The 24,473-nt window shown below is 58.7% G+C and overlaps 1 protein-coding gene across 1 annotated transcript; it reads left to right on the forward strand.

The window, feature by feature from the left end:
* Nucleotides 1-701: 701 nt before the first annotated feature.
* Nucleotides 702-24,335, forward strand: MAN2B1 (mannosidase alpha class 2B member 1). The gene is made up of 24 exons (XM_054012631.1): nucleotides 702-803; nucleotides 2,286-2,388; nucleotides 4,112-4,285; nucleotides 6,699-6,892; nucleotides 7,247-7,379; nucleotides 7,946-8,088; nucleotides 9,004-9,120; nucleotides 9,562-9,644; nucleotides 10,273-10,393; nucleotides 10,746-10,824; nucleotides 11,312-11,421; nucleotides 12,447-12,554; nucleotides 12,795-12,911; nucleotides 13,699-13,917; nucleotides 14,500-14,597; nucleotides 14,962-15,079; nucleotides 16,046-16,164; nucleotides 16,753-16,854; nucleotides 17,394-17,481; nucleotides 20,853-20,933; nucleotides 21,235-21,471; nucleotides 22,768-22,917; nucleotides 23,460-23,562; nucleotides 23,842-24,335. The coding sequence occupies exons 1-24, from the start codon at nucleotides 732-734 to the stop codon at nucleotides 23,967-23,969; spliced, it is 2,997 nt and encodes a 998-aa protein (XP_053868606.1). The 5' UTR covers nucleotides 702-731; the 3' UTR covers nucleotides 23,970-24,335.
* Nucleotides 24,336-24,473: the final 138 nt, after the last annotated feature.

Here is a 24,473-nt window from a genome sequence, read left to right on the forward strand (position 1 = left end):
GCCCCCGCTGCTCCTTCCCTGGGCGACTGCGCCCCGCGGGGCTGACCTGGGGGGGCGGGCGTTGGGGTCTCCGCCACAGGGCCCTTGCGAGGGAGGCCCCTCACGCTGCAACGCTACTCGACGCCTCATTGGCTGAGTTCCCTGCCAATCTTCTCTACCAATCGGAGCCCAGCGCGGGCTCCTGGAAGACGGGAACCGGCCGCAGCTTAATAACTGTTGCCGGCTGTCCCTGCATGTGAGAGGCGGTTTCAACTGTCCCTCAAGCATTCCCAGCTAGCCTATTGGTCTCTGAATAAAAGGCGGGGCTTGTGAGCTTCGCTTTATTCCTGCAACTGATAGGTGTTCGGATATGTCAATCAATTTGGTCTACTTCCCATTGGTCCTTTTAGAAGCGGGCAGTATGATGTCCTCCCCCTCACCCTTTCACCGCCTTCTTGCACATGATAGGTGGAATGGCCTGTCAATTACAATTGTTCCCTTTCCCTCGTTCCTTCCCCCCCATCCTGGCCCCGCCCTCACCCCTCAGCCAATCAGCGCGTCCCTTGCTTGCATTGGCGCTTTTTATGGCTGAATGAAGGCCGTGGCCCCGCCCATTCCCTTCGGATTGGCTCCTGCGTGGAGGGGGCGAGGCTAGACGGGGGATTCCGTGCTCAGGGAGTCACGTGAAGGGTGGGTCACATGATAGCAGGAGCTGCCTGCCAGGCGCAGGGTGCCGGGGCTGCGGGCGGAAGATGGGGCTGCCCGTGGGGCTGATCCTGGGCGTGGGGCTGCTGGGGGCGGCCGCAGCCGGCTGTGGCTATGAGGTGAGGTGAGGGGAGAGGGGGCCCTGGGCGGGAGGAAGGGGGGCAGCAGGTGGGTGTGGGGAAAAGGGGGGAGGAGGAGGCGTGGAGGAGAATCGGGGGGTCCTGGAGGGGGGGCTTTGGCTGAAGGGGGGCGTTAGAGGGCTCTGGGGAAGTGGGTGCTCTTGGGATAGGGGAGATCTCAGGGGGGGGATCAGGTGAAGGAGGGTTGGGGGAAGGGGGGCTCGGAACGGGGAGGTGTTTCTGAGAGGTGGGGGAGGAATGAGAGGAGGGTCCAGATGCATTGGGGGTTCTGAGATTGTGGGGTGAAAGGGGGGGATGAGGTTCGGGGGTGGGGGGGTGCTCTTGTGTTTGAGCCATGGTGGGGAAGGCAGGACAGTCCAGAGTTTAGCTGGCGTTGCAGTTTCTGCATCTGATCCCCCCCCCCCCCGCCCCACACACACACACTCACATCCTCCGCCCAGTTCTGGGCTGTGGCGGGCAGCTGGGGGCTCAAAGCAATGCTTAGTTCCCGTTGCAGATAACTAGCCGTCTCGAGGGTCACCCCCCACCCCTCCCGAGTTCAGTAAAACAGGGAGCACTGACCGCATGAGCTTGGGGAGAGCCCTAGCAGTGGGGGCGTTAGGGGGTTAATACTGTGCAGATTGGTGCCTTTGTCTGTTTCTGCATTTTGTTCCTCTTCCTTTCCTGCCCCCATCTCCCTAAACTGTCACTTCCTCTCGGTGAGATGATGATTATGATAATTAGCGATCTCCCGTTGTGAGCTCTGCAAAGCTGAGCACCTTGGCCAGGGTGACATCTTTCCATTTTATAGCTGGGGAGCCTGCGGCTCAAGGCTGGGGACAGAAGAATCCAGCTCTAACCTGCTCTAACCACTAGACATCACTCTCCCTACCAAGCTGGGGATCAAACCCCAGAATCCTGACTTCTAGCCTCCCTGCTCTAACCACCAACCTTGCCTCCCTCCCAGAGCTGGGGCTAGAACCCAAGAGTCCTGACTCCCCAGCCAGGTACCCCTGGTTTATACTGAACACTTAGATTGACCTAGCTCTGTCGCTCGGGGCTGTGAAAAAGTTAGTGCCATGAGTGCTGGACTTAGGACAACCTAACCCCAGCGTAGATACAGCTAGAATCCTTCTGTCAACCTAGCTGCTGACTCTCAGAGAAATGGATTAACTACATCAGTGGAAAAAACTCCTTCAGTCTGCTGTTGGCATGTGATTTATTGTTCAGTAGTTGTTTGTCCAAAGCCCTGGAGAATCTAGTGCAGGGAGCAGTCTGGCTCTGAGCAGGGCGCTGTGAAGAAGACAATTGCCTCTTTCCACCTCTAGCGTCTTTTCTTGGCTACACCGAGCAATATCCATTCAGATCGGTATCTCCTATCTGCAGGATATTGGCTCTGAGCACCCTTACAATCGTGTTTGTTTGTACGCTGTGGCCTTCCCCTCCAGTTCGCATCATGTCTGGTTATTTCTCTCCTCATAGTCCTGCCCGGCCACTAAAGCAGACATGCTGAATGTCCACTTGATCCCTCACACGCACAACGATGTGGGCTGGCTGAAAACAGTGGATCAGTATTTTTATGGAGGTATGTGGCGGAGATGGCATGCAAGGGGCGGGAGGGAGGGTTTCCATGCACCGGAGCTGCTGCCGTCAGACTCAGTGGGTTAATCCCTGTCTCTTACCTTGGGCTCGCCATCAGTACATCTCAAAGCACTGGACAAAGGAGGTCAGTATTGTCATCCCCATTTCATAGGTAGGGAAACTGAGGCACAGAGCGAGGCGATTTGCCCAAGGTCACCCAGTAGGCCAGTAGCAGAGCCAGGAATAAGAGACTCTGGCTCTCCTGTGTCCCAGAGAACAGAGAGACCCTGGATCTCTTTTCCCCAAACACTAAGCCAGCTGGCACACGCAGCAGGATCAAATCTGAAGGCCAGTGTCGCTATCTGATCCCTGTTTCTGCTGGGTTTAGAGTTGGCTGTGACCCTGCATGAGTCTAAGCTGAGGGAGGGCTCCTTTCTGCGGCAAGGTGTGGGCAGGGGAGGAAGCGCTGCTCAGAGATGCACTATCTTAATCTCGTCAGCATACTTACTTCCTCTGCTGCTGATGGAGGTAGCGAGCACCTCCCAACCCTGGCCGTGCTGTAGGGACCTGCTCCAGGCCTGGGGGAAGCTCCACCTTGCCTCCCTGCCAGATGCTAGATAAAGTCTGTGTCGCCTGCCAGAATATTTCATGGCAGTTCACAGGCACTCACGGACTAAGCGTCCTAGGACTTGCCTGTGGTCACACAGTGAATCTGAGTGGGGATTGGAACCCAGGAGTCCTGAAAGCCCCACTCCGCTTTAACCACTAGACCCTGCTCCGTCTCCAGACCTGGAAATAGAACCCAGGAGTCCTGAAATCCCCACCCTGCTCTAACCCCTAAACCCTGCTCCGTCTCCAGACCTGGAAATAGAACCCAGGAGTCCTGAATCCCAGGCTCCCCCACCCTTGTGCTCCAACAACTAGATCCCACTCCTCTCCCAGAAGCCAGGAATGTAGCGCCTCCCCCCCCCCCCCCAATCATTAGATCATGCTTCTTCTGAGCATTTTGTATCAGTCCTTGGCAGGCCAAGGAACATATTGAACCTTTGTCATTCCCCCGCTGTTCTCCCCCGGCCATAATAAGCCCGTGGTCTTACTCACCAGGATATCAATGTCACCTTTTAGAGGCCGTATCTCACGTGGGCGGCTTTTCCATGACATCAGTCAAGGCCAGCACATAGTTAGTGGAAACATTAATGCCTTTGGAGCATCTTATCTCTCAGGCCATAGAGAAAGCCGTGCAGGACGGGCGTGACTTAAGCAGAAGCCTAGGTCATGGGGGCCTTTCAACAGGGGGGACCGGCTGACTCAGTGGGTGGGGAATGGGCCATGGGGTGGGGGCTGGCTGGTTGAGGGGTGAGACTCCAGGGGGCGCTGTGCCTGCAAGCTGATCTCACCCTGATGCTGTCCCTGCTCTGGGGGAGACCGATTTTGAACTGCAGGAGGTGCTTGGAGGAGAGGCGGGGGAGGAGGGGGCAGAGCAGTTACGGGGAAGGGTGCTTATCCCTGCTCTGGAGAGACAGAAAGATCTGAGATTCCCAGGGGTGCTGCCATGGCCGGGGGGGATCCAGCCCTCTGGAGGGGCGCTGCGGGTGTTGTGGCAAGGTGGGGGATCCCGCCCTTCTGGGGGTGCTGTGGCTGGGTCGTGGGGGGATCTGGCTCCGCTGCCGTCCCTGCTGTGTGAGTCCCTGGACGTCTCCGCTCAGCCCCGTGCCTTCCCTCCGCAGCGCGCAACGACATCCAGCACGCCGGTGTGCAGTACATCTTGGACTCCGTCATCCCCCAGCTCCTGGCCGACCCCACCAAGCGCTTTATCTACGTCGAGGTGGCCTTCTTCTACCGCTGGTGGCGGCTGCAGGCGGAGTCCACGCGGCAGGCGGTGAGGCAGCTGGTCAGCGAGGGTAAGGGATCCCGCGCCGGCTGGCCAGCCGGGCGCTGCTCTTGTGGCAGAAGGCGGTGTGACCTGCACTGCTGGGGCTGGTGATGTCCCCCAACCGGTCATACAGCGTGTCTGCGTAGGTGGGACAGATTGGGAGAGACAGACGCTCACAGCGATTCTTTGCCTCAGTTGGGTGTGGGGGTGCGTGTGTGTTTCTCTCACACTGAGAGACACACACACTCTCTTTCTCTCTCTCTCTCCAGGCATATGCTCCTGGGTGTATGTTGTGCAATATTGACTAGTACAGGCCCGTGTGTGTGAAAGACACACGCCCAGATAATATGCCTGGGTCAATCAGTGGGCATGTGTGTGTGATGGGTTCGGTCACAGAGACACCCTTGGGACTGTCACCTGATGTGCTGAAGTTACCTCTGAGCCTGTTTTCCCTGCCAGCTTGGGACTCCAGAACCCTGCCTTGTTGAGCCAGACACACTAGCCTGCTGCTACATGGACCTGGGTCTGGTCCATGCCCCCAAAGCTGCAGGCTTAACTGAAAACAGCTTAGCAGGTTACCTGCCTCCAGCATCCAGCTCCCAATGGGCTCCAAACCCCAAATAAATCCGTTTTACTCTGTATAAAGCTTATACAGGGTAAATTCATGAACTGTCCACCCTCTGTAACACTGATAGAGAGAGATGCACAGCTGTTTGGTCCCCCAGCTATTAATCACTTACTCTGGGTTTAATAATAAACAAAAGTGATTTTTATTAATTATAAAAAGTAGGATTTAAGTGGTTCCAAGTAATAACAGACAGAACAAAAAGAACAGGAGTACTTGTGGCACCTTAGAGACTAACAAATTTATTAGAGCATAAGCTTTCGTGGGCTACAGCCCACTTCTTCGGATGCATACATACAGACAGAACAAAGTAAGTTACCAAGCAAAATAAAACAAAAACACACAAGTCTAAGCCTGATACATTAAGAAACTGATTTCAGGTAAATCTCATCCTCAGAGATGTTCCAATAAGCTTCTTTCACAGACTAGACTCCTTCCTAGTCTGGGCCCAAACCTTTCCCCTGGTACAGTCCTTGTTAGTTCCAGCAGGCATCTTAGGTGAGAAGCAGGGGCTTTCTCATGACTGGACCCCTCCTTGTCCTGCTCCCCCTTTTATAGCTTTGGCACAAGGTGGGAATCCTTTGTCTCTCTGGGTCCCCACCCCTCCTTCTAAACGGAAAAGCACCAGGTTTAAGATGGATTCCAGTATCATGTGACATGGTCACATGTCATTGTAAGGCCTCATTCTTCTGACACACACAGGCAGGCTTGCAGGTAAACAAACCATTTACAACCAATTGTCCTGGTCACTGGGAGCCATCGAGATTCTAAACCACCATTAATGGCCCACACTTCACAAAATTACAGAGGCCCTCAGAGTTGTACTTCATATTCCTAGTTTCAGATACAAGAAGGATACGTTCATACAAACAGGATGACCACACTCAGTAGATTATAAGTTTTGTAATGATACCTTACAGGAGACCTTAGCATAAAGCATATTCCAGTTACATCATGTTCACACTTATAAACAGAACAGGAGTACTTGTGGCACCTTAGAGACTAACACATTTATTTGAGCATAAGTTTTTGTGGGCTACAGCCCACTTCATCAGATGCAACTGAAAGCTTATGCTCAAATAAATTTGCTAGTCTCTAAGGTGCCACAAATACTCCTGTTCTTTTTGCAGATACAGACTAACACGGCTGCTACTCTGAAACCCGACACTTACAAACATATTTGTATAAAGCATATGGAGCACAACGTCACTACAGGCCCATGGCCCGTGTGTGTGAAAGACACACGCCCAGATAATATGCCTGGGCCAATCAGTGGGCGCGCGTGGCCTGATACACAACAACCCAGCCAAACTCCCTGTGTGTGTGCGAGCTCATGTCAGAGCCCTGCATTGGCCTGTACTGTATGCTCCTGTGCCCGTCCCAGTGTGTGGGTCTCGCTCTCCCACACTGACACTTTCCCTGTACTGGTGAGTACCTCGCAACACACACGCACAGAGGGGGCAAATGGCTGGGGTGTCTGTCACACACATGCATGTGGGGTGTTTGCTTGGGTCATCTTGTGTCTCTCGCACAACTTGATTCAGATCTTTATTGGCATGGTGTAAAACAGTTCACAGACGCTCCTAGCTGTGGCTGCGGGTAGCCACACACACACACACACACACAGAGTGTTTGCTTGTGTGGATCAATTGGCCTGTGCCATCTTCTGTCTGTGCTGTCCCACCCCCTCAGAAGGTCCCTGGCTTCTCTCCTTCCCCGGTGCTGCCAGGCAGCTGAAGACTGCAGTGGTGCCCCGGCCTCTCTGCTCGCCTGGCGCTGAGGGTGACCCGCCCCCTCTCCTTCCCCCTCCCCGCAGGGCGGCTGGAATTTATCAACGGCGGCTGGTGCATGAACGACGAGGCGGCCGCCCACTACAACGCCATGATCGATCAGATGACGCTGGGGCTGCGCTTCCTACAGGAGACCTTCGGGGAGTGCGGCCGGCCTCGCGCCGCCTGGCACATCGACCCCTTCGGCCACTCCCGAGAGCAGGCCTCCCTCTTCGCTCAGGTGAGGTCCTCTGCGGGGAGGGCCTAGAACTGCCCCCCCAACAGGCAGGGACTTTGGAGGCCAAGGGGGTAGCCTGCTGGGGACAGCGTGTCACTCTCCACCAGCAGGTCTCAAAGTGCTTTGTGCAGGTCAGGAGCATTCTCCCCACTTTCCAGGTGGGGAAACTGAGGCACGAAGCGGGGGGGGATTTGCCCAAGGTCACCCAGCAGGCCCGTGGCAGAGCTGGGAATAGAACCCAGGTCTCCCGAGTCCCCGTCCAGCGCTCAAACCACAAGGCCATGCTGCTGCCTCAGTGTTTGCTGGCTCCCGGAGGCTGTTGGCATTGACACCCCCCCCCCCCCGTCCCCTTTCCAGATGGGCTTCGATGGCTTCTTTTTCGGCCGTCTGGATTACCAGGACAAAGCCAACCGGGAGCAGCTGCGGGAGATGGAGCAGATCTGGAGAGCGAGCGCCAGCCTGCAGCCACCCGGCGCCGACCTCTTCACCGGTGAGCTGGAGTGGGGGTGCTGGCAAGTCTTCCCGGGACGTTCCAAGTCCCAATTTTGGGGGGCGGGGCACCTGTGCCACAGACAGACAGTGCCATGCGCCAATGGGCAGCCAGGGCTGGCAGGTGGGTGGGCCCCATGGGTGTGTGTGTGTACGGGGGGGGGACTCATGGTTGAGGGGGAGAAGCAGGAAGGCTGCCCCCAGGCCGACGCACTTGATGGGATCTGGGGTGTCCAGCTGGGGGCCTGGAATGGAGAGGAGGAGAGGGGCTGGCCTGGAGGTCCCTCCCCCCCTCTTTTTTGTACTTCAGAGGTGGCACCCCTAGTCCGGGGCATGGGGGCAGAGATTGGGTGCCTGGCCTGCACTCCTGGCTGGATGCAGTCTGATCTCCCCCCCCCGGGTTTGCACCCCTGTAGGCCAGTTCCTTTTGCCCTGGGGGAGCCTCACGGGGCAGAGCCGCCCATGGGTCCTGGCTCTGTGCTGGCCCCCGACACCCGCATCGTCCCTCACATCGCTGGCTGGATCCCGCCCCATGCCCCCGGTGATCTTGTTCCCCCCTCCACCCAGGTGTCCTCCCCAACGGCTACAACCCGCCCCTGTCCCTCTGCTGGGATCAGTTCTGCTCTGACAGCCCCATCGTGGACGATGCGAGTGATGAGAACAATGTGGACAGCCTGGTGGCATATTTCCTGGGAACCGCGGCTGCCCAGGTGAGGGAAGGGAGTGGGGGTGACCCTCTGCAGCCAGCTGGCATTATGTCTAGGGCTTAGAGCAAAGGGCTGGGAGCCAGGACTCCTGGGTTCTATTTCTGGCTCTGGGAGGGGAAGTGGTTAGAGCAGGGGGCTGGAAGTCAGGATTCCTGGGTTTGATTCCCATCTCGGCTGGTGCCTGAGCTTGCATAAGTTACTGGGACGCTCAGCTGTTCGTGGCTGTCTGGGGATTGGGTGGGGAATTGCTGGTCCAGGGGGGAAAGTCACAAGTGTCATTTTACAGCCAGAGAGGCGCTGTAGTGTAGACCCTTTTGGGGGACGTGACTTTCTTGGCCCCATGGTTAGCTTCACCACTGCGTGGGCGGACGCCGTTTCTGTCCCTGCTGTAATAATTGCCGGTAGAGTATGGAACTAGGTAATGGACCAGCCCCAGAAAGGAGCGGACTGGGATTGCCCCAGGGACAGCTTCCGCCCCCGTGACACACGGCCAGTCTCTGTCCGGCCGCAATACACAGCTGAATATTTGGGACCAGGCCCCATTTTCCTCCTCCGCCCCAAGATCGCACTGGGGGTGCCTCCCTGGAGTCTCCAGGCGCTCTCCGTCATTCGCTCCGGTGACGGGTGTGTCAGCCCAGTGCCCCGGGACCCTGCCCCGCAGCTCCCTGCTAGAGCAGGTGAGAAACACGTCAAAATGACTTGTCCGCCAAACGCCCATTTTGCAAAACCAGAATTTCCTGCGGGAAAAAATTTCAGTTTTGCCGAAACAATTTTGACCTTCCCCGTGGGGAAAGCGGAACCGACGGCTGCCTGCCAGGCGCTCGCCACGGGGACGCCTTAGCCCGGGATCTGGGTACCGAGCCGGGGGCGTCTCGGAGTGGGGAGCTTCAAGTGTCTCCTCCCGTCGTCTCCTTGCAGGCCAAGCACTACCGCACTAAGCACATCGTCATGACGATGGGCTCGGATTTCCAGTACGAGAACGCCAACCTGTGGTACAAGAACATGGACAAGCTCATCAAACATGTCAACGCGCAGGTAACGGGGGTCAGGAGCCCCTTGGGGGGGGCAGGGATTTCCCCCCCCCCCCTCCCCCCCCCGGGACTGCAAGTGGAGGGGGAGGTTAGGAGCCCCTTGCTAGGCAGGGCTCCTCCTGTCGGGTGGGGACCCGCTTGGGATGCCTGCTGGGCCAGGAGAGGCTCCCTGCTCCAGATGCAGAGGGTTGGGCTCCCACTGCCTGACCCACAGGCCAAGCCCCTGGGGGCAGCCATGTGGCCCAGGCAGGAGGCCCGTTGCCCTCAGCAGGGCCCTGCTGTGATTGGGCAACGGCTGGGCTCGAACCCGGGTCCTTGGGCTCTGGGAGTGGCAGGCTACAGCAGACGTCTTACCCTGACTGGCCACTAGGGGATGACAGCGCCCAGCCCCCCACCTGGCGCGATCGCCAAACCCGCTCCCTCCGCCCCCTTGTGTCTCTTCCAGCAACTCAACGGGAGCCAGGTTCACGTGCTCTACTCCACCCCCACCTGCTACCTGTGGGAACTCTTCAAAGCCAACCTGTCGTGGTGAGCGCCGGGGCCGGGTGGGGCTGGCGGGAACCCGCCTTGGGTGGCCTGCGCTGTCCCAGCCCCGCCAGGCTAGGGCGGAGAGGATGGGCTTGCCACCCCCTGGTGCCTCCCTTTTGGAGGGGTAATGATGGAGCCGCGACTGGGAGGGCAGAGCGCCCCCTGCAGAGCCCCCCGCTTTCCTGCAGCACAGCGCCCCCTAGTGCCGCATTGGGGTCAGCACCGACTGGGAGGGCAGAGCGCCCCCTGCAGAGCCCCCCGCCTTCCTGCAGCACAGCGCCCCCTAGTGCCGCATTGGGGTCAGCACCGACTGGGAGGGCAGACTGCCCCCTGCTGAGCCCACACCCTGCTCCCTGCAGCACAGCGCCCCCTAGTGCCACACTGGAGTATATAAATGAGCACATCTCTCATTAGTTTCTTCCATGCCATTATAACCCTCCTCTCTGTTCCTCAGGCGCTGAGAGTGGCTGGTGCTGGGGGCAGGGGCTGAGCTGTGGCACTGACTGGCTGGCTACCCCCCTCTGGCCAGGCGGTGTGCGGGTGGGGTGGATTGAGGAGGGGGAAGGGAGTAGGTCTGGGTCTCCTGGACCCATGAGTCGCAGAGGGGACCCTCTTTGGTGTCGCGCAGGTCCCTCAAATACGACGATTTCTTCCCTTACGCTGACGGGCCGCACCATTTCTGGACAGGCTACTTCACCAGCCGGCCGGCCTTCAAGCGCTACGAGCGACTGAGCAACAACTTCCTACAGGTGGGGACAGGGAGTCCAGGATCCCACCCACGCCCCTTCTCCCTGGGACCTGCTGCCTGTTGGTCTTCCCAGCACCCTGTCCTGAGCGGGACAGAGAGGAGGTCTGAGCCTAGGAGGCCGGACTCCAGGGTTCTGTTCCCAGCTCTGAGAGGGGAGTGGGGTCTAGTGGTTAGAGCAGAGGGGCTGGGAGCCAGGGTTCAATCCCTGGCTCTGTGCAAATTTGGGGAGGCCCCATCCCCTCTCCGTGCCTCAGTTTCCCCCTCTATGAAATGGGAGTGGCGAGTCCCTCCTGGAGGGTTACCAGATGCGGATAAATGTTCTCTCATCACTGCTCCCCCGCCCCCTCTTGCAGGTTTGCAACCAGCTGGAAGCCTTGGCCGGTCCGGTGGCGAGGACGGGACCCTACGGGAAAGGAGACAGCACCGTGCTCCGTACGTGAGCTGCTGCGTCGTGAATCACCTCGTTATCGGGATTCCCCCCCAAACGTATCCTGCAGTCACTAGGGGGAGACGGAGCAAAGGAACAGCTCCTATCACAGCCAGCAGAGGGCAGTGTTGCTTTCTCCATACACAGACATCCAGCAATGTGGCCCACATGGACCAGTGCTGCAGGGACTCCTGGGCTCTGGCAGGGGAGTGGGGTCTAGTGGTTAGAGCAGGGGATGGCGTCAGGACTCCTGGGTTCTACTCCTGTCTGTGTCGCCTTAGGCAAGTTTCCAAGTTGATGCTGGAGCTTGGGGGCTGGGGGGAGTCTTCAGGCCGGGCAGGGGAGGTGCAGGCCCAGCCCCCTATTGGAGAGGTTGGATTTGGGGGGGCTGTCTGGCCCCACAATCCCCCTTTCCCTGCCCCCCGCATTGTCCCACCCGGTGGGTTTGGCGCAGCTGCCTGTTCCGCCCCTGACGCCCCGGCTCCCCCACAGGCCGGGCCATGGCAGTGGCCCAGCATCACGACGCCGTCAGCGGGACGGAGAAGCAGCACGTGGCTAATGACTACGCCAAGCGCCTGGCTGCCGGCTGGGACGCCTGCCAGGTATGTGGCACCCTGTTCCCCTCCAGAGATCCCGGAACCTGATTCTGCCTCCTCTAGTCCCTGCAGTGAGCATCCCAAGGCAGGATGGCCCAGGGAAAAGGCAGCCTGCGGGGGTGTCGGAGTTGCCAAGGACCTGCTATGGCCCCACCCCAGAGGTGGCTGCATCTCAGCGCCGGGCAAGGGGATTTAAAGGGGACCCCCCCTAATAACTTCCTATTCTTCTCCTCAGCAAAGGGTGGCCCTGGTGATGCTTTCCTGCACAGCGCCCCCTAGCACCACCCAGGGCATTGGGGTCAATGCTGGCTCCAAGGGGAGAGCTTCCCCCCTATCATGCGCCTTGCAGCACAGCGCCCCCTAGCGCCACGCCAGGGAATCGGGGGCCAGCACTGACTGTGAGAGGAGCATTCCCCACCCTGATCCGTACAGCACAGCGCCCCCTAGTGCAGGGGTTCTCACAACAAATTTCTTGGTGGCCTCAGAGTGCGGCCACCAACTTTTGCTGGTGGCCACACTGACTTATTTCCTAAAATTATTTATTTTTTCCTCAAGTTAATAAAATAATATGCGCATGTAGACATCCAAATCATTGTAATTTATCTATGTAAGGTTTTGGGGGGGGGTTGCCACCCCCCTCCCGCCACCGCGTCCCTCCTCACGGCCCTGCCCGTTGCTGGCTTGCCGCATCCCTCCTCGTTCCCCTGCCAGACACTCCCCGTCTGCTATGAGAACCACCGCTCACTGCTGGCTCACCGCTCGCACCCACCCCTTGCTCCTTCAGTGTTGTGTCCCTCACCTGAGAGGCAGTGCAGGGCAGCGCATCCAGGAACAACAGGGAGGAAGGGGAGGGGCTGATAGTCCCTCCCCCCCCCATCACTGCCCAGGAAGCTGCTGTGGGTCAGCACTGACTGTGAGGGGAGAGCGCCCCCATCCTGCTCCCAGCAGCCCAGCGCCCCCCTGGAATGCGTGTGTGGGGGGGGTGAATCTCTCGTCTCTCACCTGATGGGAGGCATCTCTCCTCGTTGCAGGTCCTGGTCAGTAACGCTATGGCCAGCATCAGCGGCAACAAGGAGAACTTCATCTATTGCAACTACCTCAATATCAGCGTGTGCCCGCTGACCGAATCCGCTGGCACCGTAAGGACCTTGCTGTTATGTAGACCGCGGGCGCGGGAGGGGAGCCGGGCCTAGAACCCAACTCCGCCAGCCCAAGAATGCAGGTCGCTACTCGAGCTGGGGGAAACTGGCTCTTACCTTGTGGGTGTAGGACGGCTTGTTCTCCTCTCTGGGCTCAGCCAGTGAATAGCACCCGCTCTCTCTGGGTGGCGATGGGGAGGATCAGGTGGGCATCCCACTAACCTGAGTCTGTCTGTCCAGTTCATGGTGATCCTCTACAACCCGCTGGGACGGCGTGTGAGCTGGAACGTCCGGCTGCCGGTGAAGGGAGCCTCGTATTCGGTTACAGATCCCAATGGCCAGACGGTGCCGAATGAGGTAGGGCCAGAGCGTCTTCCTTCTTGACTCTTTGTCTCCTCCCTGCGGCTGCACGCTTGGCCTGTTTCCATCCCCCCCGTGTCGTGGGCCTGCAGGGGATTCAATCGTTAGCAGGGACTGGGCTCTGGCATCTTCTAGCAAAAGGAGGATCTCTTAGCGGCAGCAGTATTGCAGCTCGTAACGGCGCCGCATGCTGCCACCACTAGAGGGCGGTATGATTGAATGCGCTCGAGCCGGTCTGATTGCATCCTCTAGGGGGCGATGGTGCCCATACATACTTGGTCCCGGGCAATAGTGTGCTCCCAAGCTGGCACCGCTCCTTGTGCCTGGCAAATAGGCTGCAGGGGACTGACGGGTTAACGCCACGCCGGGGAAAGCACCAGGGGCTGTGTAATGAGCACAAGGCATCACCTGGTTTTTAAATCTTACTAGAAAGCCAGGTGTCCCCTAGCACGCCACTGGGGCATTGGGGTCGGTGCCCCCTCCTGAGCTCCCACTCCTTGCTGCATAGCGCCCCCTAGCGGCCAGCAGTGACCCCAAGTGGAGAGTGGCCCCTCCTGAGCTCCCACCCCTCTCTCTGCAGCGCAGCGCCCCCTAGCATCGCTGTGTGGCATTGGGGCCAGCACGGACTGTGAGGGGAGAGTGCTGAGGAGCTGACAGCAGCCGTCTCCCATCCACGTTCTAACCAAGCCCGACCCTGCTTAACTTGCGAGCTCCCTGCATCTGTCCTGTGGTGTCCCCATGCGGCACCATCTGGGCCTCAGATGTTTTTTCTTTCTGTTTCCAGGTTGTCCCCGTCTCAAACTTCACCCGGGCGGTGAGGCGAGACCGGGGAGACGCCACCCACGAGTTGATCTTCCCAGCCTCGGCCCCTCCCCTGGGCTACAGCGCCTACACCGCCTCGAAAACGGCCAGCGGGGACCTGCGCTCCAGGCTGGCCAAGCGGATCCGGGAGCAGGCCCAACCCCGCGTGGACGCCTGGTCCCCCAGGGAGATCCAGAATGAGGTACTCTCCTGAGCAAGGGTGCAGCCTGGTCAGTTTCACTTTGTCGGGTCAGTTTTACTTCCTAAGGCAAGGGAGCAGCCCGCTCTTGTGGGGCAGGGACTGTCTCTGTTCCTGTCTGTCCACCTCCAGCTGGTACAGGCCTGTGGCTCTGAGGCGCTACCGTAATACACCTAATAAATATTGTACAGCGCCTAGCGCAATAGGCTTCTAGGGAGGGGGAAAAACTATTGAAGCTAAAGGATAATGTTGGCACAAGAACAAAGGGAGATAGACGGGCCAGGAAACAGTGCAGGCTGGCAATGAGAAGCGGGTTTCTAACTATCCGAGGCAGGCGGGTCTGGAACAGCCTCCACACGGAGCAGCGGGAGGTAAACAACCTGACGAGCTTTAAGATGGCACTTGATTCGTTTCTGAATGGGGGGAGCTGACCGGGTGGGGACTGGACTGTGTGACCCAGGGACGTCTCTTCTGGGTGACCCCCAGGCGGAGGGGAGGGTAATCGGAGGTGGAGGAATGAGGGGTCCTGCGGTGGGTTGTCCCCCGGGTCAGGGTCTATTGACGTTCTCGCCTTCTTCCCCACAGCACCTCCGGGTTCTGTTCGACCCGGGCACTGGGCTCCTGATGGAGATTCAGAACCTGGACAAAAGCATCTCGCTGCCTGTGTCTCAGAACTTCTTCTGGTCAGTGAGCTGGGGGGAGTCGGGATGCCTGGGTTCTATCCCCACTTCTGGGGCGGCAGTGGTCTCTAGCGGGTAGAGCAGTGGGGACTGGGGATCAGGACTCCTGGGTTCTATTTCCAGCTCTGTCATTGACTCACATTCAGGCACGAGTGAATACCTTCCTCTCCATCCCTCTGTGCCTCAGTTTTCCCATCTGTAAAACAGGGTAATAACCAGCTCCCAGGAGGGGGAGTTCGATCCCTTGGCCAGTGTGAGGTCTGTGTGCGGGGGGGGGGTTCTCCCTGGCGTGGCATTGGGGCTCATGGTGCTCTGGGCAGCTGATTGGACCTTCTCTCACCATCCGCCCCCTCTTGCCCCGCCCAAGGTACAACGCCAGCATTGGCAATGATGACAGCGCCCAGGCCTCCGGGGCATATATCTTCAGGCCCAACCGCTCTGAGCCCTTACGTGTGGCTGGGCGAGCCCACACGTACTTGGTGAAGGTAGGTGGCGGGGGCGTCCCCGGTGTGGGAACTCCAGGGGGCTGGGCGTGGGAGCCGAAGTCCCTTGTCTCCGATTCCCTTATGTCACTAGCCCTGAGCTAGCTGGGAGGGGGGGTCTAGAGGTTAGAGCAGGGGGGCGGCTGGGAGCCAGGATGCCTGGGTTCTATTCCCAAGTCCGTCTGGGGGACTGGAGTCCGCGGGGTTAGAGCAGAGTTGCTAGCTCTTGGGTAAGACTTAAAACTAAGGCCCCACCTGCTAATGGCCATTGAAGATCCCCTAGCATGTTCCTTAACCTTACCGTGATGTCTCAGTCAAAGCTAACCCCCTTCAGGATCCTTCAATCAGACCTCATTGCACTTCCAACTAAATCCAGGATCCCTTCCTTACTCTCCTCCAATGTTGTGCTGAGGTGCTGCGGGCTGCTAACACCCCGCCCCAGAGTCAGCTGCATTTCAGCATCTGGTGAGGGATCCTGCTATAAACTGTGGAAGTGTTATTTACTCCTTCTCATAACAAGAACTAGGGGCCACCAAATGAAATTTAATAGGCAGCAGGTTTAAAACGCATAAAAGGACGTATTTCTTCACACAACGCACAGTCAACCTGTGGAACTCCTTGCCAGAGGACATTGTGGAGGCCAAGACCATAACAGGGTTAAAAAAAAGAACTAGATAAGTTCACGGAGGATAGGTCCATCAGTGGCTATCTGCCAGGTATGATGTCCTTAGCCTCTATTTGCCAGAAGCTGGGAATGAGCGACAGGGGATGGATCACTTGATGATTCCCTGTTCTGTTCATTCCCTCAGGGCACCTGGCATTGGCTACTGTCAGAAGACAGGATACTGGGCTAGATGGACCTTTGGTCTGACCCAGTAGGGCCCTTCTTATGTTCTAAGTGGCTGCAAGGCAGTGCTGGGCGAGGGGATCCCGCGCACACGTTTCTCTCTCTCTCTCTCTCTGGTCCAGAACAAGCTGGTGCAGGAGGTTTACCAGAACTTCTCTTCGTGGTGCTCGCAGGTGGTGCGGCTCTATGCTGGGCAGCCCTATGTGGAGCTGGAGTGGACGGTGGGGCCCATCCCTATAGAGTGAGTGTGGGAAATGGAAGGGTTTTGACACAGGAAACTGCCTGTAGACCAAAGTCATTTCAACTTGGAGGGGCTGCTGCCATGCTCCATGGGAGTTGTAGTTTTGGTGCCTTATGCTCCCATTTTCCTCTGGGGGCTGGGCTCCCTGGGTGGACTACATCTCCCATGGTGCACCACAGTCCTGCCCTAATGCGCTGTGGGAATTTGTAGTTCAGAGTTTCCATTCTCTCTGGTTTGGGCTCCCGGGTTGGACTACATTTCCTATGATGCACCGCAGCCTCCCCTCTTGGGGGCAGGAGGTGGTGCATTATGGGAGGCCCTGGCCCTGGTGGGAGACGTAGTCTGACCCGGGAGCCAGGTTTATAAAGTGGGAGGCACTGCAGCCAAATGCAGATATTTGGGAGTTTTGACGGAACATCCGTTGGTCCGTCCCCATGATGCTTTTCAAGGGGAGCCCCTCCCCCCACCTTTCCCATCGACACCGTTGAGATGGAAAATGTCAGACCAGCCCCAGGAAGTGTGTCGGGGGTGGGGGAATCCGTGTGCTGCCAGCCCCCACGTCTGACGCTGCCGCACCCTCTGCCGCAGTGACGGGCTAGGCAAGGAGATCATCAGCCGTTTCGAGACGTCCCTGCGGACGGACGGACGCTTCTACACGGACTCCAACGGGCGGGAGATTCTGGAGCGGAGGTAAAGGGCAGCGGGGGGGTGGCGAGACATTGGGAGTGGGGTGATCCTTCCTGGGCAGGGGAGGGGATGATTCCAAGGTGGAGTCAGGACTCCTGGGTTCTCCCCACAGCTCTGGGAGGGGAGGGGGGGGGCTGGAAGTCAGGACTCCTGGCTCCATTCTCGTGTCTTCCATTGAATTACCGAGTCCCTTCTCCCCTTGGGGAAAAAGGGGCTGTGTCTTAATGAACGTCCAGGCCTTAATTATTGTTCGAGGTCCCTGAATGAGCTACTCCAACGAGCCCTGGACGTCCCCCTTTCCTGGTTAGCTGGCAGCCTCCCCCTGGGGGGGTGTCGGACACAGACTGTGCAGCATGTGGGGTACCCCAGGGCTAGGTATAGGGAACAGTCCATTCCCCAGTCAGGGCTGGGCTGGGAACCCTGTCGCTCGGGATCCGCCCAGAGCCCTGGACTGCACAGCCCGAACCGGCCCTACTCCCCGGATTGGGGGCGGGGGGAGATGGCCGACACGGGGCTTAATGGGGCTCTGATGCTCATGGCAGGCGGGATTATCGAGCCACGTGGAACCTGAGCCAGACGGAGCCGGTGGCTGGGAATTACTATCCCGTCAACAGTCGCATCTATATCAAGGTATCAAGGGCCCCTGCCAGCATCTCGCTGGGTCCCCTCCCCATCGCTCAGTGTGTGTGTGTCGGGGGGAGGAGGGGGGGATTCCTCTCCTTGGAGAGACAGGGATGGTCCAGTGGGTAGCGACACTCGCTTGGGTCTTCAGTTCTTGGCTCTGCCACCGACTCCCCTGTGGGAGCTTGTGACGTCGTGCCCCTGTGCCTCAGTTTCCCCATTGACAAAACAGGGATCATAGCACTGCCCTGTCTGCACAGAGACGGGGTGGGAGGGTAAATACACTAAAGATGGCGAGGGCTTGATTCCTACAGCGGCAGGTGCCAGATATGGACAAGATCCTGGGGGGGGAGGCGTTGCAGACACCAGTGCTGGCCAGCAGGTGCTGCTGCTGGTACCTCATTCCCACGCCCCCAGATCCGCTCTGGCCCATGCAGCGGCTCGAGGAAAGGCAGAGATGAGTGTGACGGGTGGCCAGCCCCGGGGTGCAGTCTGGGAAGCACTGCGCCCTGTAGGACACACAGCTGGGTTGGCCCTGCCCACACTGCTGTGCCGGAGATACAGCCAGCCTCACCAGGCCCCGTTATCACCCAGCACGCCAGCAGGTGGTACCTGGTACCCCTGAGGGCATTCTGCACCAAAACATTAACAATTCTGCACACAATATTCTAAAATTCTGTACATTTTATTTGTTAAATAAATGTGGAAGCTCCAGCGTGGCCTTGGGGAGCACCGGCCACTGGCTGCGCAGAGGTGGGAGATCACTGTGCAGCTTCCGCTTGAGACACGGACTCAGCGGTGGGGCTGCACCCAACCCTGACACAGCGCAGGGACCTGGCCTGCCCCAGAACCACCCCAGGGCCCTGCCCCTCCGTGCCAGGTGCCCCAGGGGTGAGCGGGCAGGCTCAGCAAGGCAGGATCCAAGTGTGGAGGGGATCCAGATGTGGGTTGAGAGGGTTCTGTGTGGGGCAGGCTGGGTGCAGGCGGCTCAGGGGGGGGATCTGGATGCACAGGCATTTGTTGGGGGGTTTCTGGGTGCAATGTTAATTGGACTCAGCGGGGGGGTCCAGGTGAAGGTGATTGGGGCTCAGCGGGGGGGGGGTCTGGGTGTGAGGGGGATGGAGCTTGGCAGAGGGTCTGGCTGTGGGGGTCTCAGTGGTGGGGTCCAGATGCTGGGGGAGTGGGTCTCAGTGGAGTGGGGATCCAGGTTCAGGTGGCTTGTCAGGATGGTGCAGGTGGAGTGGGGGGGTGTCTGAGGGTGGGGGTGAGGCTCGATGGGAAGGTAGGAGGGGGTCTGGCTGCACGGGGGATTGGATGGATGGGGGAGCAGCTCCCTGTACAGGGATCCCTCCCCTGCAGCTCAGGAGCGATGGGTGTAGGAAACAGGGGAGGGGGGGACTCTGCAGAGTTTCCTGCAGCCAGGGGAGAAATGTGGGGGTGGGTCTGACCCGGCCCCAGATGCCGTGCAGGGGCAGAGGAAGTCCCGTCCTCCCCAGCCCAGCCGGGACTAGCAGTTGAGCCCGGCGCAGGGTAGGAGCCACCAGCTGGGCCTTCCCCAGTCTCGTCCCCTGCCCCACAGTAATTTACCTCTCTGCCGGCTGCCTTGGGCCCCTGAAAGGTACTGCTGGGGAGGGTCACATGACCACACTGGTGGCTTCCCTTTGCTTCCCTGGTAAGAAGTCATTTTTCTGTGGGGAAGCAAAGAAATCTACAGGGGCATAAATTCTGCAAATGCGCAATGGTGCAGAATTCCCCCAAGAGTAAGGTTACCTGAGTGCACACAGCAGACACCAGCCAATTTCCCAGCTCCCCAGGCACCCCCCCCACACACACTGGAGTATAAACCCAAAATTATACTGTCCTGCACTGCACAGCAATCTGTGTAATGTAAGCTCATAAATAATTCACCTCTCCCTCAATGTGGAGAGGAAAATGCAACAAGCCTGTGTTAACCAAGCTGAGATTTTTTCCCCGGACACTTCACTCAAAGGCGCACTGGGTTAGATAAAGCAAAAGACAAGTTTATTAACGACAAAGATTTTAAGTGATAGCAAACCGATCAAAAAGTCAATAAACAAAACTGCAAACGAAGCCTAAAATGACAGATTGGATAGGAATTCGGAGTGTCTCAGCCCGGCTGCTGATACAAGGAGGCCACCAGATTTCCATACCCAGGCTAGAAATCCCTTGAGCCTGGGTCCAGCACTGCCCCCAGTTCACTCTTTGCTCCTCACGTGTTTCCAGGAGTTCTCTTAGGTGGGGAGTGAGGCCCCTAGATGACGTCACGCCCCACCTTATATAGCTTTAACATAGGGTGGGAACCCTTTGTTCCAAAACCAGTTCCCACCCAGTTTGTGGAAAGCTACAGGTACCCAACATGGAGTCCGGTATCACATGGTCTGGGTCCATGCCCTGGTTGGGTCACAGCAGCCATTACTTACAGGCTGGTTGAAACGTTTACAGGCAGGCCAAGCCCGTTCAAAGTGCATCAGCTCTGTCTAGCTTCTTCACTGTTGTACCCGAAAGGCTGGCTGTGGGGGTCACCCGGGCTCTGTCTACACTGGACTTTTGTCAGCAAAACTTTTGTCATTCAGGGGTGTGAAAAAAACCATCCTTGCCCCCCGAACGCCAAATGTTTTGCCGAGTAAAAGTGCTGGTGTGAACAGCTTTGGCGGCAGGAGCGCTCGCCTGCCAACACAGCTACCGCCGCTTGTTGTGGGGTGGAAGATTTTTGTCGGGGGGAGAGCTCTCTCCTGCCAACAAACAGCAGCTCCACTGCGCGCCGTTTAGCGGCACGGCTGGGTCGCTCGAAGGTGCGTGGTGTAGACACAGCCTCAGCCTAAGCGCATCTGAAATACACCCAGCCAGTATTTATAACTTCAGATACAAACATGCTACATGCATCCAAAGGGGATAATCATATTCAGCAAATCAGCACTGGTCCAAGGACACTTCGTATGACGCAGCTTGTGCAAAATGCATCGTAATTATGCCACAATCATATATGGAAATATCTCTGAGGAATATGGAGCATAGTGGCGCAGGAGGTGGTGCTGCAGACACACAGGAGGGAGGCTATTCCAGAAAGAAGAAACGCAGCCCCACCTGCCACTCTCTTAATTCCCCCCCCAAAGTGCTCCCTGCCTGGACCCCAGGCTATCTGCTCGATCCCCCCCACCCCCAGCAACAGGGCTGAGGAATGTAGCCCAGGAAGGGGTCAGGAAGCTGCAGGCAGGCACGAGGATGGAAGAGCAGGAGAGCTGCTTGGGGGGGAGGTGGGGGGCTGCTCCCAATATCCCCTGCTGGAGGGAGCGGGTGAGTGACCCTGCCCGGCAGGGCCTCGCCCGCTCGGTTAGCTCTGGGCTCCCTCTTCTCTCTAGAACAAGAAGTTCCAGCTGACGGTGCTGACGGATCGCTCGCAGGGGGGCAGCAGTGTGGCCGATGGCTCCGTGGAGCTCATGGTGAGAGATGGAGGTGGGGGGGGGAATCCTGCCCTGGGCTCCTCCCTCCCACACCCCCCTGCAGAGGTGGATGGGGAGGAGATGGGATGGACTCCAACCCCACCCCAACACCACCACCCCCCTCTGGTCTGGGCCTGTGTATCCTCCCCATCCTGCAGAAGCAGGGCTGCACCAGCAGGTGGCACTCTTAGCTCTGCAATCCCTTGCACCAGTGCAGCGTGCAGTGCCCAGGGCTGGCCAGCAGGGGGCGCTCACAGCCCCCAGTGCAGCAGCTGCTCTGACATTCCCTCCCTGCGGCCAGGTGCATCGGCGGCTGCTCTACGATGACAACCGCGGGGTGGGGGAGCCCCTGCTGGAGCCGGGGGTCTACAACGACGGCCTGGTGGTGAGGGGCCGGCACCTCGTCTTCCTGGACACGGTGGAGTCTTCGGCTGACCGGCACCGGCTGCAGGCCCAGCAGGAGTTCATGGCGCCCCAGCTGGTCCTGGCCCCTGGCGGGGGCCCTTCCTTCCACCGGGGGCAGCGCAGCCTCAAGCAGGTGCCTGGGCAGGGCTCTGTGCTTTAGGGAGGGGGACTGTGAGCTGCTGGGTCGCTGGTTTGAATCCTGCCAGGGGCTGCTTGTTCCCCACTGCCTCACCCACTTGTGAAACGAGTGTGGGGGTCTCAGCCCTGCTCGACACAGATTCAGCTCCCACCTCACCTCCCTCCAGGGCAGGGCTCTTTGGGCTGGACGAGGAGAGAAATCCTTGTCTTTCTGATCGCCGTACCTCTCCCCCTTCTCCCAGTCCTACAGACCCGGGGGCAGGCTATGGGGAACTATAGGTTAATCCCATCATGGCCAAGCACCCCCCATGTGGAGTAGGTGCCTCCTCTCTGCTCATTAGGTTAAATTCAGGCAGGAAAATTGCTGGGGGCAAAATCCCTTTGGGGGAGGACAACTCCAGTTTTTTCCCCTGGGAAAATTTCAGATGGGTGAGGGGGATTTGCCCTCTTCCTGGCTAGGACTTAGGGTTAAGTCAACGATATTTAAATATAATTGGATTTTAAACTCCTCTCCCCCCTTTGCTAAGTTGGCAGTAGCCATCCCTGGCTAAACAACTCGCTGTGTGAAAACAAAGCTTGTTAAATCCCCCCTCCCCAGCTCTACTCCAGGGACCTATTTTCAGTCAGTGCTGATTGGAAGGGATTGTGCAGTGTTGTCTAGTGGGTAGCGGACTGAGGGGCCTGGCTTCTATTGCCAGCTCTGCTAGTGACCTGGGGCAAGTCCCTGCCCCACTCGGTGCCTCAGTTTTCCCATCTGTAAAATGGGGCTAATAAGCCTGACCTGTGTAAAGTGCTTTGCGATCTGCTAATGAAAAGGGCTAGAGCTGATGGCCCTGTGCTCCCTGCTCGGGGGATGGGGGGATGCATGACCCCCTTCCACAAATGGGGCTATGCCCCCACTGAAACCTGTGCTGGGGTGACTCACTCGTGAGGGCAGCTGGGCCGATCACCCCATGTTCTGTCCAAGCTGCTCTTCGACAGAAAATTGAGGGCTCAAGTAAACTGAGGGGTTGTGACGAGGCAGCTGCTCTCTGCTGAAAGCAGGGCTCCCCCTGTACCCCTCTTCCCTCTGCAGTAGGGGGACACTGCTGCCTGCTGGGAGCCCCAGGCCAGCCCCTGGAGAAGGGGAGCGGGTTGTATCCACCCTGCGCGGCCCTGCAGGCACCGGGGCAGCCTGGGGAACTGAGAGAGTTCAGGGTTGGGTGGTGACTTGTCTAGTTTGCCAAAACTTTCCCTTGGGTGGCGCTGTTCTGGCAGCCTGACGCCGCGTCTCCCCTTCCTCCTTCCCCAGTTCTCTGCTCTGAAGCAAGCGCTTCCCCCCTCCATCCATCTCCTGACGCTGGCCCAGTGGGACCCCAGCTCCGTCCTCATCCGCCTGGAGCACCAGTTTGAGAGAGGGGAGAGCGCCAACGGCTCCCAGCCCATCACTGTCGACCTGCTGGTAGGTACCCAACAGCCAGCCGCAGGGGCTGGGCTGGGGCGTAGGGACTTGCTGAGACACTGGCCTGGAGGATTTTTCATCTAAAGCACTTGACAGGCTCAGGCTCCCTTGCCTGGTGCTGCAATGCAGCCACCTCTGGGGTGGATCTTAGCATCACCCTAGTACACTTGTGTAAAACAGCTGCCCTGTCCCACACCGGATATGGCTTCACATCCACACGGGGAAAGGGATCCTTAGACATGAGGTGTAGCAGCTGTTTGATGTAGGGGTCCCTCACCCACTTGATGCTAACCCTGCCCCCTAGAGGTGGGTGCTGCTGTCTCCCCTTCCTGGCACTGAAATGCAGCCAGCTCTGGGGTGGAGCACAAATGAGCAGCCCCACCCAGAGGCTGAGGACGGCCAGCACAGAATCCTGTTTTCACACCAGACTGCGGGGTGTGGAGCTGCTGCTGCCTACTCCCCTGCAGGTCTGGGGGTGGCCAGCAGGGGGCAGGGTTCACCTGAGGAAGTTACTGACCATGTCTCTCTCCCCACCCCCCCAGCACCTGTTCTCCTCCTTCACCATCACCTCCCTGCAGGAGATGAACCTGGTGGCCAACCAGAAGCGAGAGGCCATGAACCGGCTCAACTGGAGGCCAGCCACAGGTAGGTCACCCCCCCCCCCCACCAGCACTAGAGCATGGAGCAGTGTCCCGTCCCCCCTGCACAGCACAGCCAGCACCTGCCCCCTTACCTAGGGGAGGGGGGGGCAGCTGGCACATTGGCCCCTTGTGGGATGTGGGTGGGCTCCTCAGCTGTACTCATGGGGTGAGCTCTCAGGCACAGGGGAGGGTTGTGTCCACCATCCCATGGAGAAACTGGCAGCCTCTAGGCCCAGGGCCCCTCTGCTGGCCCCCAACCTTAACCCCTGGCTTCCTCCCCCAGGTGCAGCAAGGCGCCAGCCTTACCCTCGGCTTAACCCGCTGGGAGTCACGCTGCAGCCCATGGAGATTCGCACCTTCCTGGCCACCATCCAGTACACGGGCCCCAGTGGGGGCCAGGCAGAGCTGTAGGGGGAGCCAGCCCCCCACCTCCGTCCCAGGATCAAGTCGCCCAGGTGGAGCCCTGAACTGCTGCCCCCCCCACCTCAGCCAGGTGGGGCCCTGCCCACCTGAGAACTTGACTGGTGGGAATGAGTGGGAGCTGGGGGGGCACATCCTGGCTGTTGGGAGGCTTGGAAGAGACTTGCCTTGGAAAGCGACCCAGCGAGAGCCAAACTTGCACCTGTCAGGCCCTGCTTTAAGGCAGAGCCCAGCCCCCTCCCCCCCCCCCCCAACTCCTCAGCACCGCCTCTGATTTCTACCCACCTGCCCCTTCCGCCTGAGGCTGGGGTAGTGTGGGTCTAAGTGCCATTGTTAATAAACAAGGACCTCAGTCTAGGTGCTCGTGGTGGAGTCCTGCTCGGGGGATGCAGGCAGAGGGGACACACCAGGGCAGGGGCAGAGCTGCGCGTAGAACCCAGGAGTCCCAACTCCCCCACCACATGCCTGATCAATGGCCTGTGGGGAAACTGAGGC

The sequence above is a fragment of the Malaclemys terrapin genome, chromosome 23 (assembly GCF_027887155.1).
Source record: "Malaclemys terrapin pileata isolate rMalTer1 chromosome 23, rMalTer1.hap1, whole genome shotgun sequence".
Taxonomy (NCBI): domain Eukaryota; kingdom Metazoa; phylum Chordata; order Testudines; family Emydidae; genus Malaclemys; species Malaclemys terrapin.